The 18,976-nt window shown below is 40.7% G+C and overlaps 1 protein-coding gene across 1 annotated transcript; it reads left to right on the top strand.

Moving 5' to 3' along the window:
- Positions 1-3,516: 3,516 nt before the first annotated feature.
- LOC121913515 (claspin) lies at positions 3,517-16,679 on the top strand. The gene is made up of 24 exons (XM_042436176.1): positions 3,517-3,786; positions 4,584-4,701; positions 5,144-5,562; positions 5,925-6,077; positions 6,217-6,270; positions 6,663-6,735; positions 6,950-7,052; positions 7,271-7,887; positions 8,006-8,194; positions 8,291-8,454; positions 8,544-8,734; positions 8,979-9,031; positions 9,166-9,359; positions 9,444-9,993; positions 10,354-10,387; positions 10,595-10,682; positions 10,775-10,935; positions 11,095-11,256; positions 11,499-11,620; positions 12,164-12,297; positions 12,461-12,581; positions 13,549-13,628; positions 14,279-14,443; positions 16,079-16,679. The coding sequence occupies exons 1-24, from the start codon at positions 3,760-3,762 to the stop codon at positions 16,202-16,204; spliced, it is 4,098 nt and encodes a 1,365-aa protein (XP_042292110.1). The 5' UTR covers positions 3,517-3,759; the 3' UTR covers positions 16,205-16,679.
- The last annotated feature ends 2,297 nt before the right edge of the window (positions 16,680-18,976 follow it).

The raw sequence follows: 18,976 nt of genomic DNA, 5'->3' as shown, positions 1-18,976 counted from the left end.
CCGTGGAGCGCGTTGTGCGCATGCGTAATTTGGTGTACCGCACTGGCAGATCAAACTTTAATGAGAGGATAGTAACAGTGGCGTAATATTTAGAGCTGCAACGATTAGTCGATCCATCGATTAGTTGATCTACAGAAAATTCACTGCCAAATATTTTGATAATTGATTAATCCTTAATTGATTTAACTTTTTTTTAAGAAAAAATGCTGAAATTCTCTGGATGCAGCCCCTAAAATGTGAATGTTTTTATGGTTTCTTTAAACCTGTGACAGTAAACTGAATATCTTTGGGTTGTGGGCAGTTGTTCAGGACAAAACAAGACATTTTAGGTTGCCTCTCAGGCTTTGGAAAACAGTGATAGACGTTTTTCACCATTTTCTAACATTTTAAAGACTAAACGACTATTTGATTAATTGAGAACATAATCAACAGATTAGTTTATATTGAAAATAATCGTTAGTTGCAGCCCTTGTAAAATTGGTCATGAATAGTATTCAGTTCCTTTGCTTAAAGATCCCCTCAAGACATGTTTTAAGACATTTAAAACAAATTGTTATTAACCTCTTACCAGGCAACCCCATTTTGGTGCGCAAGCCTGAAAATAATGAACCCAAAATAAGAAGGGTACTGTTCTTCAATCCTTTTGATTACAGACATAAGCCTGGTCTCATTTAAAATATAACTCCCATGGGTAGGAGTGTCATTTAACAGGTTAAAATGTTCCCTCATGGAAAACTCCAGAATCTATGAATACACAATTATTTTTCATTTCAAAAGTTTAACTGCTGGACGCAAGATGTCTCCTACCTCACTGAAAAGTCTAATCTCAGTGTATGTGCACTGGAGGCTTCAAGTTTCCACAGCACACTTGTGTAAGTTGCATATCGGACCACAGTTAGCTCCAAACTAGTTGTGATGTCACAAATCATTCTTGTAGGTACATGTCTTAAAATTTAAGGTGAGCATACAGATACGTTCTCCCTCCAGCAGATGAAAGTGAAAACAGCCTTCTAACGTCAAACTCTGCACAGTGAAGCTCAAACATCCAACTGGAGTTGGAACATATTTTTGAGCAGAAAGGGACTGTAAGTAAAAGTATTAATACCGCAGTGTAGAAATACTCCATTACAAGCACAAGTCCTGCATTCAAAATCAAAATTCAAAATTTAAAGTACTGAAATATTATCAGCAAAATGGTCTTAAAGTCAAAATAATGCAGAATAATTGTCCCTGTGAGTGTTTCATTGTTTTCTATTGCCTATTATATTACAGACATCATGAATAAACATATAAGATAAGAAAATATCATTACATGGGAATGTAAATACACACAATTTACCTAACCAAGAGCAGCTGGAAGAAAAGTGAAGAAATTAGATTTTCTGCAGAAAGTTTACAGTATGTGTGAAAGTTCAGTGTTAGTTTCGTGTTATTATCCTTTCTGAAATCCCTTGTGTGTCTGTGACAATCGTCAGACAAATAAAACAACAATAAATGACATTACAGTTAAGGACAGACATTAAACAGCATAGTGCTCCATAGTATCAGGCCACATATTGCCCCAACACAACATCACCAGCCATCAAAAAATCAAGTACAACTAAATGTAAGTGACACAACTTTCATATCACATGTTGAAAGATTTGAAATGGCAGAATAATTGAAATAAGTTGAAGGTGAAGCATGCAGTTCAAATGGAAGTGTTGAAAGAAGTTTAAGTTGAAGCACTGAAAGCAGATGAACTCTCAGTTTAAGAATAAGATATTAAAAAGCAGTAGCCAGTTGTCACCTGTGTCACACGGTTTTCATCAGAGGATGCAGTTTGCTCGGTTGTCATGGATTAATGGATGAATCTGTTGACATGCGAGCTGTATACTGTTATAATCTCATCCATAACACCTCTACATGACTCATCTATGTTGACAAAAATGTTAAGCATGACTTCACTTCTTCACAAACTTCATTCTTGATCTTGGAAATAGTAGTTAGATAAAATCATCTCAACTCACGGCCCACTTACCAGCCTTTTCTGAAGCTGTCTACCATATCAACATGTTTTTGAGTGCATCGTGTGACAGGTAGGGGAATATGTGGAAAACATAGCCTATACATATGTGAATGTTAGACAATGGAAAGATCATATATGTACACATACAGAAAGTGCCTGTTTCTGTAAAAATGCTGTGATTCGATAATATTCACATCCCATATACTGTACAACTTAATCTTTTCTCTATTGTCATGAACATGCATGGAGGTAGCACATGTAGATACACACAAATGAACATGCACAAACCTCTAAAAGGGAATTTCAGCCACCCATATTCTGTCTGCTTCTGCATCGTGATTAAACGACAGGTTCACAATTTTTCAAGTCTGTCTTAAAACAACAGTCAGGTGCCCAAATGAACATTGACATATATTTTCCCTGTCATAATCATAACTCCTGCTCATACTGGCCATTAAAAGATCCCTTCATAATGCACTTACAATATAAATGATGGGGGACAAAATCCACAGTCTTCCTTCTGTACACAATATTTAATAGTTTATCTGAAGCTAATATGAAGCTTCAGCTGTCCAAATTAGTCAAAATCAAGTAGATGTCTTTTAACATTACAGTCTTTTTAGTGCCAAAGTCCCTCTTTTTGTTACTATACTTCCACCGCAGCTCAACAGGGAAACACTGTCCGAGGAAACACAAAGAAGGAATTTGATGCTAAAAAAAGACTATAAATGTGGCAGATATCCACTTGATATGACTAACTCAGACTGCTGAAGCCTCATATAAGCTTCAGATAAACTTTTAAATGCATTTTTGCACAAAATGACTGTGTGGACACACTGTGGATCACTTAAGATTGAAAAAACATTTGAAGGGGATCTTTTAATAGCCAGTATGAACAGGAGGAATGATTACAGTGAGGAAAACCTCTTTCAGGGCACCTGACTGTTGTTTTAAGACAGACTGGAAAAATTATGAACTTATCCTTTAACTGTAATTTACCTTTAAACCGGGTCTTACCATGAGGTAAATTTTAACAGCCTCCTTGCAGATGTGTTTTGTAGTTTTAACACTAACTAGTTCACCCTGCAATGAACTTTTTGTTAATATTTTAGATCAAAAACAGATAATAAAAATGACCCTGAATAGTATGTAAGGGTTAATTTTACCTTTTTTCATTGAAATACTTGACTTCAATGTTTCAATGTGACACTTTCTGTTTACACATTTCTTTATTCAAGTATATCTGCACTTATAGCATGTACTTGAATTGAACTTTCTTTCTTTCTTTCTTTCTTTCTTTCTTTCTTTCTTTCTTTCTTTCTTTCTTTCTTTCTTTCTTTCTTTCGTTCTTTCTTTCTTTCAAGGAATTCCCTCAGCCCCGCCCGCCCGAACAGTCCCGGTGCTTAAAATATGCTCTTTTTAGGTAGTGACGTCAAACGGGCGGATACAAAACTACCCAGCTAACCAATAGGAAAGCGAGAACAGTGCGATTGACACCTCGATGACGAAAGACGGCGGCCCAGCTGTCACGGCGCGCGAAAGATCAAAATTTCTATTCGGTGTGTGGAACAGGCGGGAGGACGAGAGGCAGCCGAGCTAAACGCGGTCTAAATGCGCTCTAAACGACTAAAATAGCCTTTTGCCACGCAGACATTGACTCTTGGACGTCTGTTGTGGCTGCTACGATTTGACGAGACGTTGTCTTCACCGGTTTCTTTTGCAAAAGACCGTAAACTAGACGGCGGAAAAAAATGAGCCTCGTCCTCGCTCAACAACAGGTGAGGAAATGCTCTCGGCGGCAGCTAGTTTGGACATTCATCCACTATGAATGTGTCCCCGTTATTTAGAAGTTATAAGAACAAACCGGCAAGGTCGTGAAAGTATTATAATATGAAGACATTTGCTAATTACAGATATTGTTAGCGTTAGCCGGTTAGCTCGCTCGCTAGGTTTTGTTTAGTCGGCTGAGATGGTGGTTACAGATTTGGCCTGCTCTCATCGAGTAAAGGCGTTTTACTTTATCGTTGTTAAATGTCATACAGTATATAAATATATTTCCAAGATAACCTCTATGGGACAGCCGCTGAGTGTCTGAAATAGTCTATTTTGTGCTGTTTAATGAATGCCTCATGCAACCGGAGGAAGCCATCGCTAGCTAACTTATGTGCTCATTGTTTGCTTTATTGCAAGGCGCCACTAATGTTCTTTAACAGCCATTTGGCTTCCCAAAGCCACACAACTGACCTCCATGTTTCATGTTAACTTTGCAAGGAAAAATCAGTTTCCTAAATGCATTTTGACAAATACAGATACTTGCCATAACTTTTAAGCTACCACGTTATTCAGTAAGTTGGACAACTATCATTGATGCTGCTTTTGATATGACAGTAATAATAATGCTTATCACTTTTGTCAAATTGTACCTTTGCTAGATCAGACATTGCATTGAATGTAGAGAATATTTTCTTTCTAAACAAACATCTTAGTATCTTGTAGCCCCCACATATTTTGCCAAATAAAAAAATTAATTGTATGGTGGTTGATTTCTTTTTTTTTTTTTTGTTGTTGTACCCAGGCTGAGGGGCTCCCAGCTGTGGCCCAGACAGCAACAGAGAGTGACTCGGACAGCGGGATGGGCTCTCCGGCAGAGGAGATGGTGGCAGAGACAACTAACAATAGAGATGAGTGTCCAGGTGAAGTAACACAACAATAGAAGATGATACAACCTGACAACAAGACAGGACCCTCTCTGGCTGTGTGAAATGAGGGGTCCATTTATATTAATGTCTGCAAAATTCAAGTACATTTACATTATGCAGTTGAGGCTTTTTATAGACACAAAGCTCACAATAAGTGCAACAGTCAGATCAATATTTGAATTGCAATCCATGATATGCAAAAAGAAGTGCTACAGTAGATAAGTTTCTCAAGCACTTTACTGCATGTACAGATAACTGATATGTTTTGCTTCAAGCCAGAATACAGTCATTAACAACAGATAAACAATCTTTTGCTTATGTTATATGTTCATGCAGGGTTTTTTTCCAAGTGGTACACCACATCAAGAAAGTCTCAAATTCTTTAGTATGACCATTGTGCTATTTGACTGTTTCTAAATGTTTATTTTGTTTCCAGATTCTGATGACGATGAAGACATCACAGCTCACAGAAAACCTCGCCGTAATGCCATCAGAGACAGCGACAGCGAGGAGGAGGATGATGAGGCAGCTGCAGACAACAGCGTACACATGGCTGAAGCGCTGGTGTTGTCTGCTTCCAGTGGAGAGGAGATGGAGACCGGAGAGGCGGAAGAGAAGGATGAGATGAAAAAGAAAAGGGCGCAGAAGAGCAAGAGAATAACCCGCGCTCCCGTCGACAGCGAAGACAGTGAGCCTGAGCCAGAGAAATGCGGAGAAGTGGAGGAGGAGGCGAAGACGGAAGTAAAATCAATGAAAGATCGGAAGAAGAGCCAGAGGCATCGGGAGAAAAAGGAGAAGCATAGCAAAGCAGTGGAAAAACTGAAGAAGAAAGAGAGATTCTCTGAAGTGAATGAGGTGAGTGCAGCTTGTTCTTTTGTCAATAATAATAATTTTTCTTTCTTGCACCTCTGAAGTCTTTGTATACAGTGTTAAAGTACATCAAGGATCCTAGTCTAGTCTGAAAATGTGTTGAGAAGAATTTGGTCATTTGTGTGCCTTCATAGGTTTGGAAAAGGGATAAAATTGGATATACAGTTATTGATATGGTAGTGTTTGTGGGGCCAAGATCTGTTTAAATCAAGGAATTAAAGTATAACAATTTGTAAAGAAAAATATGCAGAAATCTTGTACGTGTATGTCAAATGTTAAACAAAGCACAGACTTGACTCCTTGAGATATGGATTATATTGTATAATAAAAGACAGATTTCTACCCAGGACGCACCTCTTCCTCGGGCTCTGAATGACAGTGGATGCCTGCTGGGTGACACAGAACTCTTTGACACTGGTCTGGATGAGGAGGAGGACGAAGAAGAAGAGTCTCTGGATGCCATCCGAGCTGCAGTCAAGCATAAGATGAAAAAACATAACGTACGAATACAATAACTATTTATAATTGGTATTTTTCATGAGGTATATTATTGCTTTTGATTATAGTTATGATTATAGTTAGTGGTATTGGTGCTCTATCAAATGTGCTTTGTGTGATCAGTTTGAAATTTTGGTGCAGGAACCTTACCTGGATGAGGAAGATGAAGAGGCACCAGAAAAACCCCAGCGTGTGGTAGGCAATGCAAAATGCTGTAAAATTAAAGGTGCAGTGTGTAGAATTTAGTGGCATCTAGTGGAACGGACTATAATGGAATATCATATTCATAAATATGTTTTAAATAGTATCACCTGAAAACAAGAATCGTGTTTTTGTTAGCTTAGAATGAGCCCTTTATATCTACATAAGGAGCGGGTCATCTTTCACAGAGCTCGTCATGTTGCACCGCCATGTTTCTACAATAGCCCAGAATGGACAAACCAAACACTGGTTCTAGAGAGGGCCTTTTGCGTTTTTTGCACAATTTGCAGCCTCACTGCTCTACGCCACTAAATCCTACACACTGCACCATTTAAACCAATACTCACCAAAGAGTTTCTCATTTACAACTTGTGTGGTGTTTTCAGGAGAGGAAAGCTGCACGTGCCAGCAAAGAGGCAATGAAGCAACTCCACAGTGAGTCTCAGAGGCTGATCAGAGGTCAGTTTACAAGACATACTTTTTTTTATTTATCAATGGAATGTGTTTACTGTTTTGGTGGGTTTTTTTCTCTGCTAACTGCTGCTTTTTTGGCGCTGCCACCTGAACCTCAAGATGATTTGGTGTTTTGGATCACACTTAGAAATGTGTGCTTCGTATTTTAAAAGGCTTCCATGTTAGTGAGACTACATCTTTGTTCCTCTGTCTTTTGTAGAGTCTACACTCGGTCTGCCCTACCACATTCCTGAGCCGAAGACCATCAACCAGTTCTTTAAGAAGAGAGCCAGGCCAGAGGGTCCTGCCATGGCACTGCTGAAGTAAATACAAAAATAAACATTCAACACATGGGTCTGGTTAGCAGGCAGCTACATATGCTGATGGATTCCAAAAATCACTCTCTATTTTTCCAGACTAATCTGATTTTAGGATCGACTGGTTGCCTTTCTAGTTTTACTGTCATACAATCAAACTTAATCAAAAGATTTGAGATTGCCACAGTAACCTCCACAAATTAATAATCTAACTTGCCCTTCAGGTCTACAAAGTATTCAGCCATGATGTTGGAGACACTGCCAGCTCCACCTCCACCTCCTGCAAACCCTCCCAGTGAGCCCCAACAGCCATCCGCAGAGACAGAGCAGGAGTCTCCTACCTCTCTGGATCTCTCATCCACTCAGATCCAGCCCTTACACCAGCCTGCCGCAACCTCGTCCCCGCAGCAGGAGAGCCTGAGTCAAGACAGGGAAGCCACCGAGAGCCCAGACCCCGACCAAGAATCTGGCCCGATGCTTTACCTCTCTGAGAGTCTGCAAGAGTCGGTCCCAACAGACGCTGTGGTGACTTCTGCTTCTGGCTCTGGAGAAGAAGAAGAAGCCCCCGTAGCCCCTCTAGAACAAAGCCAGACCGCAGCCGTGTCTGATTCTGAAGCCCAGCAAGAAGAGGCTGGATCTGGGGCTTCGGTCGAGCCTCCAGCCCCTCAGTGTGAGAGCGCTGATCCAGCTGCAGCAGAGCCCTCAGCGCAGCAACCCACCAAACCCAAGAAAGACAAATTAACCAGACTAAAGGAGCTTGGACTGGACCCCCCACCTGTCGCCAAATTGTGCGCTGATGACGGAGCTTTTGTTGAGCTTGAACCTCCACCGCTCAACCCTGGTGAGTCATGATCCTTTTTTTGGATTTCAAGAAATCAAGAATAAAACCGTCATAAGTCAGATTAAACCCCGTTACTGTTACACTGAGATCTGGTTTTCCCCCTCTCTTCCTCAATAAGGTGTGGAGGCCCTGAAGGAGCGTTACCTTCGTCACGTCCAGGCACCCGCTCGTCCCCAAGGAGAGCGTACGATGCAGCTCAGCATCGTCCGCAAAGACAGCACCCCGTCCGGCCAGGAAGAGTTGCTCACCGAGTCCGTCACCGTGACCGTTAAAGAGGGGGCGGAGGAACCTGTGGTCGCCAAACCTGGTACGGATATATGCATGACAAGCACGTACAGGACAGGGTTTTTCCTCTGGTCATGCAGTTTTGAGACTGACTAACATCCTCTTGTCCTCTGCGTAGGAGAGAAGCTGTTGACTCTGAAGCAACGACTGCAGCTCGCCATGGCCCAACGGAGAAAAGAGGATAGGGCACGCAAGGCCGAGCTGAATCGCCTAGACAATGAAGAGTGTGGAGAGGAAGAAGAGGAGGAGGAAGAAATGACAGATGAGTCTGATGAAGAAGAGGTAACAGGACTATCAAATTACTTTATACACATTTTTGCTTTTGTCCCTTTTCTATTTTCATCATCTCTGTTCTTTTTTTTTTGTCCTAGGGTGTAGAAGACCTGTTGGGAGGCAATGATGGTGAAGATGAGGCAGAAGAGGAGGAGGAGGAAGGCAGTGTGGTCCAGAGTATCAGGAGCCCTTCTCCTGTGGCGCTGAACGGACCCTCGCCGACTCCTGACCTCGTTAACACAGATGGCTCGCTCATGCTGTTCCCTGGCAACTCCTGCTCTCGCACCGGGTAAGTGGGTTTGGAGTTTTAGGTCAAGTGTTTGTTTTTGTTTAAAACTGCAAGACTTTTTGAAAATTGTAGCTTTTGCAAGTGAAAAGAACAAGCATTTAAAATATTTATTCATAGAACTGCCTTTATAAAATTACTACTTGGATGTCCTGTTTCTTTTTGATGATATTAATGTTTTCATATTTGTTTTCTGTTTAAATATATAAAGCTTCAAATCCACTTTCCTCTTCTTTTTTTTTTTTAGTGATGGTGTAAGGAGGTCTGGTCCCTCTGGACAGGACAACAGTAATAAGATGGGTGAGTAATGTCCTACTTTTTACAGTCAAAGCAGACTAATGTGTAGTTATCATTAGTTGCTATTAATTAGGGGGAAAAAACTTCCATTCAACATCTTTACTTTTCTTTCCTCCCTCTCTCATCCTCGTCTCTAGAAGAGGACGACTCTCTGTCCCTGGTGAAGGACAACAGCCACAACAGCAGCTTTGAGCTGGCGGGATCCATGATCACCTCCTACCAGCCCGTCAGTCATCAGCGCTCCACAGGAAGAGGCGTTTCCAGCTCCTCCATGTTCCGATCCCCTTCTCCCTGCCTCTTCAGGCCCAGCTTCCTCAGCTCTGCTTCCAAGGTGAGACAGAAAATTCATTTTTGTTATAAATTATACAGCTTTTCTACATGATGGTGGTTTTAATTTCATCTTTTTGTCCAACAGAGCTCAGGCAAACTGTCCGAGCCCTCTCTCTGCCTCCCTGTTGAAGACTCCCAAGACCTGTACGCACCTCCCTCCCCAGGCGCTGACTCGGGGCCCTTGGGTGGAGCGGCTCCCGGTCCCGGCCTTGGAGGAGACTCCCAAGGTCGCTTCTCCCTAGAAGACGATACCCATTCCCAGTTACTTGACGCAGATGGCTTCCTTAACGTGGGGCCTCGTCCCGGTGCGCCTCGCTCCCACAAGAGACAGTTGATCCTGGACAGCTTGGATGAAAACGCCATGGACGCCAACATGGGGGAGCTTTTAGGGTTGTGCTCGGGTGTTTTTGGGACGGCGGGGAGTAGCTCGAGTGGAGGTGGACAGGTGGCAGGAGGCCTCGGGGCGACACAGGAAGATGAGCTGCTCGGGTTGTGCTCGGGGGCGTTTCCGCCCACGCAGGCTGACAAGGAGCAGACGGAAACTGAGAAGAGTAAAGAGGGAGAACAGGATGAAGATACTGACAATACCATGGACCAGCTGCTGGGACTGTGTTCAGGCAAATTTCCCAGTCAAGGTAAAGGAACATATGTGCCTTTTTGTGTGTTGATTTAAAAAGGTTAAAATCAACTTCAGTTAACTAAATATGATGCAGACTGCTCTCAGTAAATCATATCGGACGATACATTTAACAAATTACTTACCTGATAAAGTTCTGTTGTTAAGATGTCCTGTGGCTCGACATCCCCTCATGTTATGTTCTTTTTACGTTTTATGGTTTTGTTGCTATCAGTATGTAACTTGATTCCACATTTAGTCTTTTTTTTTCCGTCTCAAATTTTAGATTTTCATGGTTTTAAAATGTTATGAGGCTGTTATTGGTTTTGCTTCCTGTAACACAATCTTTATGTTTGTCTTCTTTCGCCTCCAATTTTAGGTTCTGCTCATCCGGCTTCACCAGCACAAGACAGGTAGAGTACAAATATCTGATCCGATCTTTAATCATTAACCATCCTCATCAATCATTTTGTTGACATAAAGCACTTATCTATCTGTAAAAGTTGAATCCCCCTCTTTTACTCATTACCTTAGACTGTTTTTGATGAAAGGATTAAGGGAATATTAATATTTGTGTGTAATAATATATAAGATTCTCAAAGTGATTTCTCTCTGTAAAGTAAAACAAAGCCAGAGGAAGAGGAGCAGGAGGAGGAAGAGGACTGTGAGTTCCGGCTTCTGTCAGATGTTGAAAGTCACAGCGAGGAGGTAAAAATATTTCTCCACAAACACAAACCTCACTGTCTTTTTTTTATCACGTGGGCCAAGTGACAGAACAAGTGAATTTTGCCTTTTTATAGGAAAACGACGATGAGGATGGTGAGGAGGACGATAATGATGATGATGAGGAGGAGGAGGAGGAGGAGGCGGATGCTGGTGAGGAAGAGGGGAACGATGAGGTGGAAGAGGAGGAGATGGAGGGTGTGTTCGCACCGCACCGGGTTAAGAAAAAGAAGAAAATGTAAGTGAAGAATCAAATCAACCTTTATTGATACATGAGGAATCTTTCACGCTCATTTAATTAATAAGATAATTTGTCATTAGGAAGAAAAAGTGACCAAAGCTACTATTTGCATCATAAAGTGTCGTTTAAAAGTTGTTTCTCGCGTCCTGTTCTCAGGCATTTGGCCGACTACTTGGAGTCGGAGGCTGAGCTGTCGGGCAGTGACGAAGGCAGCGAAGACGAAGACGATGACAGAGGCAGCGAGTACGAGGAAGAGGAGATCCTTGAAGAGCTTCCCTCTGACGAAGAGCTGGCGGACCAGGTCAACAAGATCCACATGTGAGTAACTGGCTGGTTTTACACCGTGTTGATCATCTTACTAACGAGGCTGTTCACAACTGAAATAATCAGTTTATCAAATATATTTCTTTATATCTTTTTGGCTAAAATGCATTAATGCAAGTATAGACTGAGCCTCTGTGGATGAAAAGTTTAGGAAAAACCTTTAGTAGGAAGATACTTGATTGTTTTTTAAACTGAGAGATAAACGTTTTTAAAAATGTATTTATTGTTTTTTAAAGGAAGCAGATAATGGATGATGATAAGCGTCGTCTGAGGCTGTACCAGGAACGCTACCTGGCCGACGGTGACCTGCACTCTGACGGTCCGGGACGAGCTCGCCGCTTCCGCTGGAAAAACATGGGTAAGTTTACAGGATGGGTAGTTGATACCTGCCGGATGCTGGTAATTAATGTTGAATTCAAAGCTGAAACTAACGATTATTTTCTCGATGGACCGATTAGTCGTTTGGTCAAAAAAATATCGATCGCTGTTTCTCAAAGCTTAAGGTGACATCCTCAAAGGTCTTTTTTACATTTTCTCTTGAAAAATGACTCAATAGTTTATCAATTATCAAAATAATTGGTAATTAATTATCCATCGACTAATTGTTGCAGCTCTAATTGAATTTAGAATATGATTGGACTTTGACCAGTAGATGATGAAGCCAAAACACTAAATGCTTTCAGTTATATATTTTAATTAGCCGAGAACACCTGACTTTCTGAGCTACTGATCACAAGTTTCACATTTATTTTGTTACTATTATTTATTAAGATGTAAAGCAGATTTTTGAAGTCCGTCAAATATCCAATTTAGATTTTAAAAACTCAGTAAAGTGTCTTTTGAAGTTGCTCCCACGAGCCATTTACTCATTTTAGAGCTTCGTTTTGAATCTTTCCTCCAGACGACGGCTTCAACATGGACGGGACGGGAGCAGAGGGCGAGGGTGAGGAAGAGGAGGAAGATGGCGACGTGGACCTCGCTGAGGTCCAGAGGAGGAAGGAGAGACTGGAGAGAGAACAGTGGCTCAGAGAACAGGTAGCTTTATATGTCTGTGAATGTTTGTGTGTAATACTAGCTACTAACTAGCTAAATGTGTGTGCGTGCTTGGATCGTCCCCCCCCCCCTCCTTCCTCTCCTCTTGCAAGGGGGGTGTTGTTATTTTATCTTCATTCCTTTCTCCGTGTCTCTTCTCACACAGTCTGAACAGAAAGCCAAGAAAGGGGAAGACTTGGATGCTGATGATGAGAAGATTGGAGATGAAGATAGTCAGTTTATGAAGCTGGCCAAGAAAGTGACTGCCAAGACTCTACAGAGGAAAGGTTGGTTTGATACGAGGCCTCACAAGAAGAATCCAATAACCCTTAAAAGCAACCGACCGTTGATATTGATTATCATAATAGCAAACAAATAGATGGAAACAACACATTAAACCACAACCAGGTAAAAAAAATGGCTCACACAGGTCATTCCAAAGGTACAATCACCTCTTAGTTTGGTTAAATACAGTTTGATTTATGTGTTTCCAGTTAAAATCCTGGCAGGTTGAACAAGCTGAAGACAGGGAAACCCTTTTTTTTTATTTTTACTACTGCTAGTAAACAGGATATAATCGAGGTCTTGTGATGAAAGTGTGATTTACACTTTCCAGATTTTTAGCCGAGAGAAATAGTCTAATCTTAGATGTTCCTCGGTTGATACGCTTTTTCATCCTCTTAACTCGGTCGAGAAGACTGTTGGTAACGTCACCTGATGTGCTCCAGCGCTCTGGAAAACGAAGCAGAGCCGCACACACACACATACACGCATGCACAGATTGCACCAAAACACTGGCGTATATCCCAGCTAAACCAAACCTGGCAAAGAAAATGCTGCCAATCCTCTTGTTTCAAAACGACTATTTGATTCCGAGTGTTGATTTCCCAATAGCTGTGGAATTCTTGTGTTCCCGGCAATACAAGATATGAATAAAACTGTGTGGCTGCATGTAACATTCATGAGTTTTTGTCACCGGGCTCTTCACCTCCTCAAATATAAATGACAAAGTGGCTCTACAATAGTACGTTAGGTAGAAAGGGCTTCATTATTTGTACTGCTGTAATGCTTTTTTAATGCTCTCTCTAGAAATAAATTATATGTTTAATAATAATTATACACAAACAAGTATCTAAATGAAGAAATGCAAGTATACTGTGTATATATATTAAAATCTGCTGTTTTATCAACATATCGAGAGAGTGGTTTATTGAAGAGTTTTTACTCAGACTAATTCACTATTCTCATCACCAGAGCTTCCTGTGGCACCACAACCAGAGAAGAAGACGTCAGCAGCTCTCAATCCCTTCCAGAGACCCTCGCAACCCTTACAGGTACGTCACTGTGAATATAGAAGGCGGAAAGTCTTCTGACTTCTCATTCTGCTGTTTTGTGTTGCTTTCATCACATAAATGCTACTACTAGAGAAGACTTTACTTCATTGTAATCTTGAGTTTAGTTGCAGACAGTTTACAACAAAAGCTTTTGTATAAAGTTTTTGTTGTTTCACAAACTGGTGGCATCTGACGTTATGAAATAGCATAACTTCATCACTAGTCTGTTAACACCTGAAGCCTTTTTTTCTGGATCTTATGCTGAGAAAACATCTCGTTGTTTGAAGCCAAATATGACAACCTGTTTACTGGGGTCTGTTTAATTGCGTTTATCATTTGGAAACATCTTTACCAGCCAAATGCTGTAATTGAGAAGATCCAGAAGATCATTTGTAAGTATAAAGGATCCAGTAGTCGTATTGGCCTTTCAGGGCTACATAGTGAGGCCAGCGGAGAAAATAACTGTCTTACTGTCTCTTTATGTCTACTAAACAAAAATTGTACTGACAAGAGTTCAAAATGTTGCAAAGCGGGAGATGTGATGTGAGTGGATGTCGGCCTTAAATATTTAACCAACAACGTTCATTACGTATTCTCTGTGATCCGTACAAGGTCAGTCTTAAGATTTATGTTTTATTGATGTCCTCCAGGTGAGAAGAGGGTCGCTCCTGAGTCAGCCTAAATCCGTCCTGCAGAAGTTGGCTTCGATCTCGGAGGGGAATCCTCTGGCGCCCAGAAACAGCCGCGGATTCCTGTTTCAAACGTTGTCTCCCGAGAAGGACAACAACTCGACCTCAGATGCTCCTCAGAAACAAGTGAGTGAAAGAAACGTCACTAAACGAATGCGTCGTGTCGCGTCGTCCTATTAGTGCAGATATAAGAAGTGAAATATCTTAATAGCTGCACATAGATTAACGTTATACCCATTTGCGGTGACCTGCAAGTGTGTGCTTTCTCTGCAGAAGCTCAGATATATGATGCTGAAAATACTAGACTATCTAAAGGAGGCTAAAAGTTAATTACCTAAGTCTTGGAATCAACTGCTCACACGAGGTATCGTTATTCTGTCCCTGTACAGTCGTCCAGCTCAGTAGACAGGGGAAAGAATTACGCGCTCCAGTGTACACAACGGAGAAATAAACGGGAATACAATTCAGTAGTATTAAGCAGTATAACACGAGTGAGTCAGTGAGTGGTCGTAAACTGCAGTGTTGCGTATAAGAATGTCCAAAACCCCACATCCTGTGTGAAAGCCCAGAAAAAGAAGTGTTGAAATCATACAAAGAAACCGATGTTCCAAAAAACCATTTTTACAACCAGAACAGCAAAACAATGTCAGACTGGCTGCAAAAAAAAAAAAAAAAAAAAATTCTCAGAAGTACTAAAGTAGTATAATCTAAGTCTCTGGTATGTACTCGTGCGCTCAGTCAGTCCCAAAGGTATGTGTTTTCATGGCGATATTGCCAAAATACACACACACACTGCAAAATGTTCAACTCTGGGTCATTAGGTTGTAACTCAGACTGGCTAACCAGACGCCTTGTGATTAAATGGAAAACAGTTAACGAGCGTTCACCAGGAGAAGTCGGAGTAGTTATGTGTGTGTGTGCGTGTGTGTGTGCATCCATAAGGTGCTGGATACAAAAATCAGCTAATATGCTATACAAGGAGTATGCAAACACTCAAAATCTCCCTTTTTTAAATTTTTATAAGCAACATTTCAGGGCTAGTTAAATTAAATAGAAGGTAGCTTTGGTTTAGTGTTACTCTTAAATCACGTTCACCAGGGGGGTCGTTCTACCCGTCGGCCATAACGACTGTTTGCAATTAGTCGCTCACAGCAACAGCAACGTTGGACCTCACCACTGATCTATAAAATGCCGGTTTGGAGAGTATACTTAAAAAATCATTGATCTATTTAATAGAATAGACGATGCTTATACTGAAACGGTAAGTGAATATTTGTTATCCACTTTTTTTTTTTTTTTTTTCCCCTACTGATTAAAAAAGAGGTAAATTACTGGTCTGGACTTAACTCAGCTAGATTTTTCAACCCTGTCTGGTTGTGTCTCTTTGGCAAGACCTCACTGTTCTAAAATAAGCACAAAAACAAAATACTTTCCTAAGAGCTTGGAGAGACTTCTCAGTGTGTGATAGTCATGTGAGAGTGATGGGTGAAGTTATATACACACACACGTCTTCTACATTTATGACACTAGGTGGAGCCAAAGCCCACACTGCTCACGTTAGATCCAGACAGATGTTGTGCTACTAGATGTTTTTAACACCTGTCATCAACATGTTTAGCAGTGAGAATGAGGCTAAAACTAACTATGTCACAAAAATATTCACCCATTTATTCATTCAGCACTTTATTATTTCAGTGTTTGTTGACGTTTTGTTTAATTACAAGTGTTGATAAAAGACTTTTGGATGTGCTTGATCCTCAGACGATGAAGAAGAGGGGGCAGGTGGCGGCTGTGAACCCTGCAGCTAAGAGGGTCTGCAGGGAGAACAAACCTGTCGGACAGAAGAGAGGCCCCCAGAGAAGCATTTTCAACTTCCTGGACCACTGAGGTCACGATTACATTACAACTGAATGATGATAATCACCAGCAGGCTGGGAGGCCGGACGTCGTTCACCAGTAGCTCCAGCAGCTGATTGAGGCCTGAATTTAACATCAACGTCCAGTTTTTCAATCTCCATTAAGACTTTAAAAACGAAGGAGGTTTCCGGGATGCCTTGCAGACGACTTCATATGTACAAATACAGATGGTCGTGTTTGTTTACGATGCAAACTAATGAGCACAATCTGATGTTTTACTTGAACTTTTTTCCTAACACACACTTGCTGTCCACTAGTTAAATCCATCGTGCCATCAGAGGCGATCATCCGTCACATCATTACTTGACTTTATTTGGACTGCTTTTCCCTTTTGTCCATTTAAAAATGTTTTATCATGTAAATAGGATTGAGTTGGTTTTAAATTGATAGGGATTTTTTTATGTATTTGTTTTACATTGTAAATAAAAGTGTATTTTAAGACATCGCTCTAATTGGGGTTTTTTTTGTCTATCTCAGCAGGACTGGATGCAAAGTTGCCTGTTTTTAGTGTAGATGAATGTGCAACAGGTATAATGTGTATTCTTGGTAGATGAATGAATACAGTTTGCAGTATCAAGGGTCACTGTTGTATCAAGTTGTATCATACCTGGATTTGTTGAGCTCAGTCTTATCAAATCTTTGTTTTTATCCTTTTTATTAGCAAAAACAACTACAAAACATCGAGGTAGCAGTTTGGCTAAATAGCAAATATGTAATAGAGCGGAATAACTTTAATGTTAGAATATATTAAGTATGTGAGTGTCAATCTTGGAGTTTAAGTTGTTTTTAAAAGCTGAACCTGGATAGCCAGTCAAAAGGTTTCCAATTTGATGAACAGATGACTACAACTGAATTCAGATTCAGTGAAAGGCTGTTGAACCACAACAAAGCTCCCCGACGCCATTTTCATTGCACCTTCAGCATCAGAGCAATTGATTTTATGAGCGCTTTCATCTACATAAACATGAAAAGGGTAATGATTTTTGTTGAGGGAAGAGGGAGAAGAAAGGAGGCTGTCTGTGGAGATGAAGTTCGGAGATCAGTTTGAAAGTTGGATGCACAATATCATCATTTGAGAGAAAAACCTTCCTGCTCGTCACTGGAGATTCAATTGGAAATGCAACATGGTGTTGTTGTATCATATTCAGTGTGTAGGGAGATTTGTGTCTGGACTAATAGGGGTATAAGGGGATACCGCTGTTAGAGATCAGTATTTTTATTATCTCTTTTGAGTTAATATGGGTTTTCATTGAGTACAATACAAATAAAACTGTTCTTTTTGTAAGGGCAGTTAGATTTCATGCAAAATACTTGTAAAGGTGAGTTTTTGGGGCAGATTAAGTGTAAGATTAGTGACATTCAACATGTCTGGATGGAAGATGTTTGTTCGTTTAAATAAGTTCGTGTAGGAACGGGAACTCTGTACAGTCCAGTTTAAAAAATTTCCCGACTTGCCTTTATCCTTCCAGTTAGTTTGATGTAGAAACTGCATTGGGGAAAAAAAACTGGTAACATTTACTTCCTGTTCTGCACATTTTCTACTCCCAACGCAATAAACACCCTTCTACAAATATACACTGCCAGGCCTCCTGTAAATAAACACTATACTGTCTATCTTAGCGGATACACTTATTTCAGTAAAGTTTCCACTTGGGAGCAGAACTTTCCCTGCAGACATTGCTGAAATGTCACCACTTGCCTGGAAAGGGCAAACTTAATTCTTTATTCTTTATTTTGATCCCCATTAGCTTCTACAAAGTGGTCGCTAGTCAACATGAACAACAATAAAACAAACATAGAGATTAGAAAATAACTCTAAAAAGGTAGACGATACAAACTCCCAATAAAAAGAAAAACTAAATTGTCAAAATGGAAACAAAAAGGGAAGAAAAAAACTAATAAAAAAGGTTTTAAAGCCACAACTGAAAGCAACATGTAAGTGTCTTTTACAAAAACTGCACACTCAAAAGGCTACTGGAAACCAGTGAACCCATTTTGTGATCAAAACACAAGCAGAGAAACAGAATATAACTGATGTTTTGTTCCTGGTTGTTCATGACAAAACAATCTTGGCAAAGTGATTTAGGTTTTGACAGAGCTGAAAGCTTTTAAACAAGTTAATCCATTTCATGCATGAATTTCCAATCATCTAACACTTCTCCAACCGTCCTTCGCTGAAACTCTTTTAGGGACTCTTGACTCTTTCTTTCACTTTTTCTTCCTGGTTTAAAGCGTAATTGCATTTAGGAGACTAATGATTTGGTAAGTGGCTAATAATAGGCCAGCATTAAAGGGAGGGTCTTCTAACGAGCCCTTTCATCTCTCTCCATCTCATTAGTAGCCACGGTGATTAAGAGGAGGTCCCGGGGTTAGGATGGGCACAGGGGGCCCCATTACACATCATTAGGGGCCAATGCCAGGAGGGTCTGGAATGAACCCCATGGTGGGCCCCGCCTATAGTGAGCTGCTGTACCTGCAGGCAGGCGGGCTTAATCCTGGTGTTGTTTATTCAATTATTGCATTTTTAGCATTGTCAAAAAGGTTTTCACCTGTTTTGTTTGTTTGTTTTCTGAGAGTCAAAAGTCTCAGAAACATCACTGGATTCTGTGAATGAATGAATAATTTGATAGAGTTTGGTGCGGAACTGCCTCTATCATTATTTTTGAGTCATTACTATGCAATTAATCGAGATAAAGACTCGATTCCGAATCCTAAGGGTCTGTTTGCGGGGTCAAGAAATCA

Source organism: Thunnus maccoyii, chromosome 15, assembly GCF_910596095.1.
Source record: "Thunnus maccoyii chromosome 15, fThuMac1.1, whole genome shotgun sequence".
NCBI lineage: Eukaryota > Metazoa > Chordata > Actinopteri > Scombriformes > Scombridae > Thunnus > Thunnus maccoyii.
Note: the sequence above shows the minus strand (reverse complement) of the source record. Positions and strands in the feature narration are given on the sequence as shown.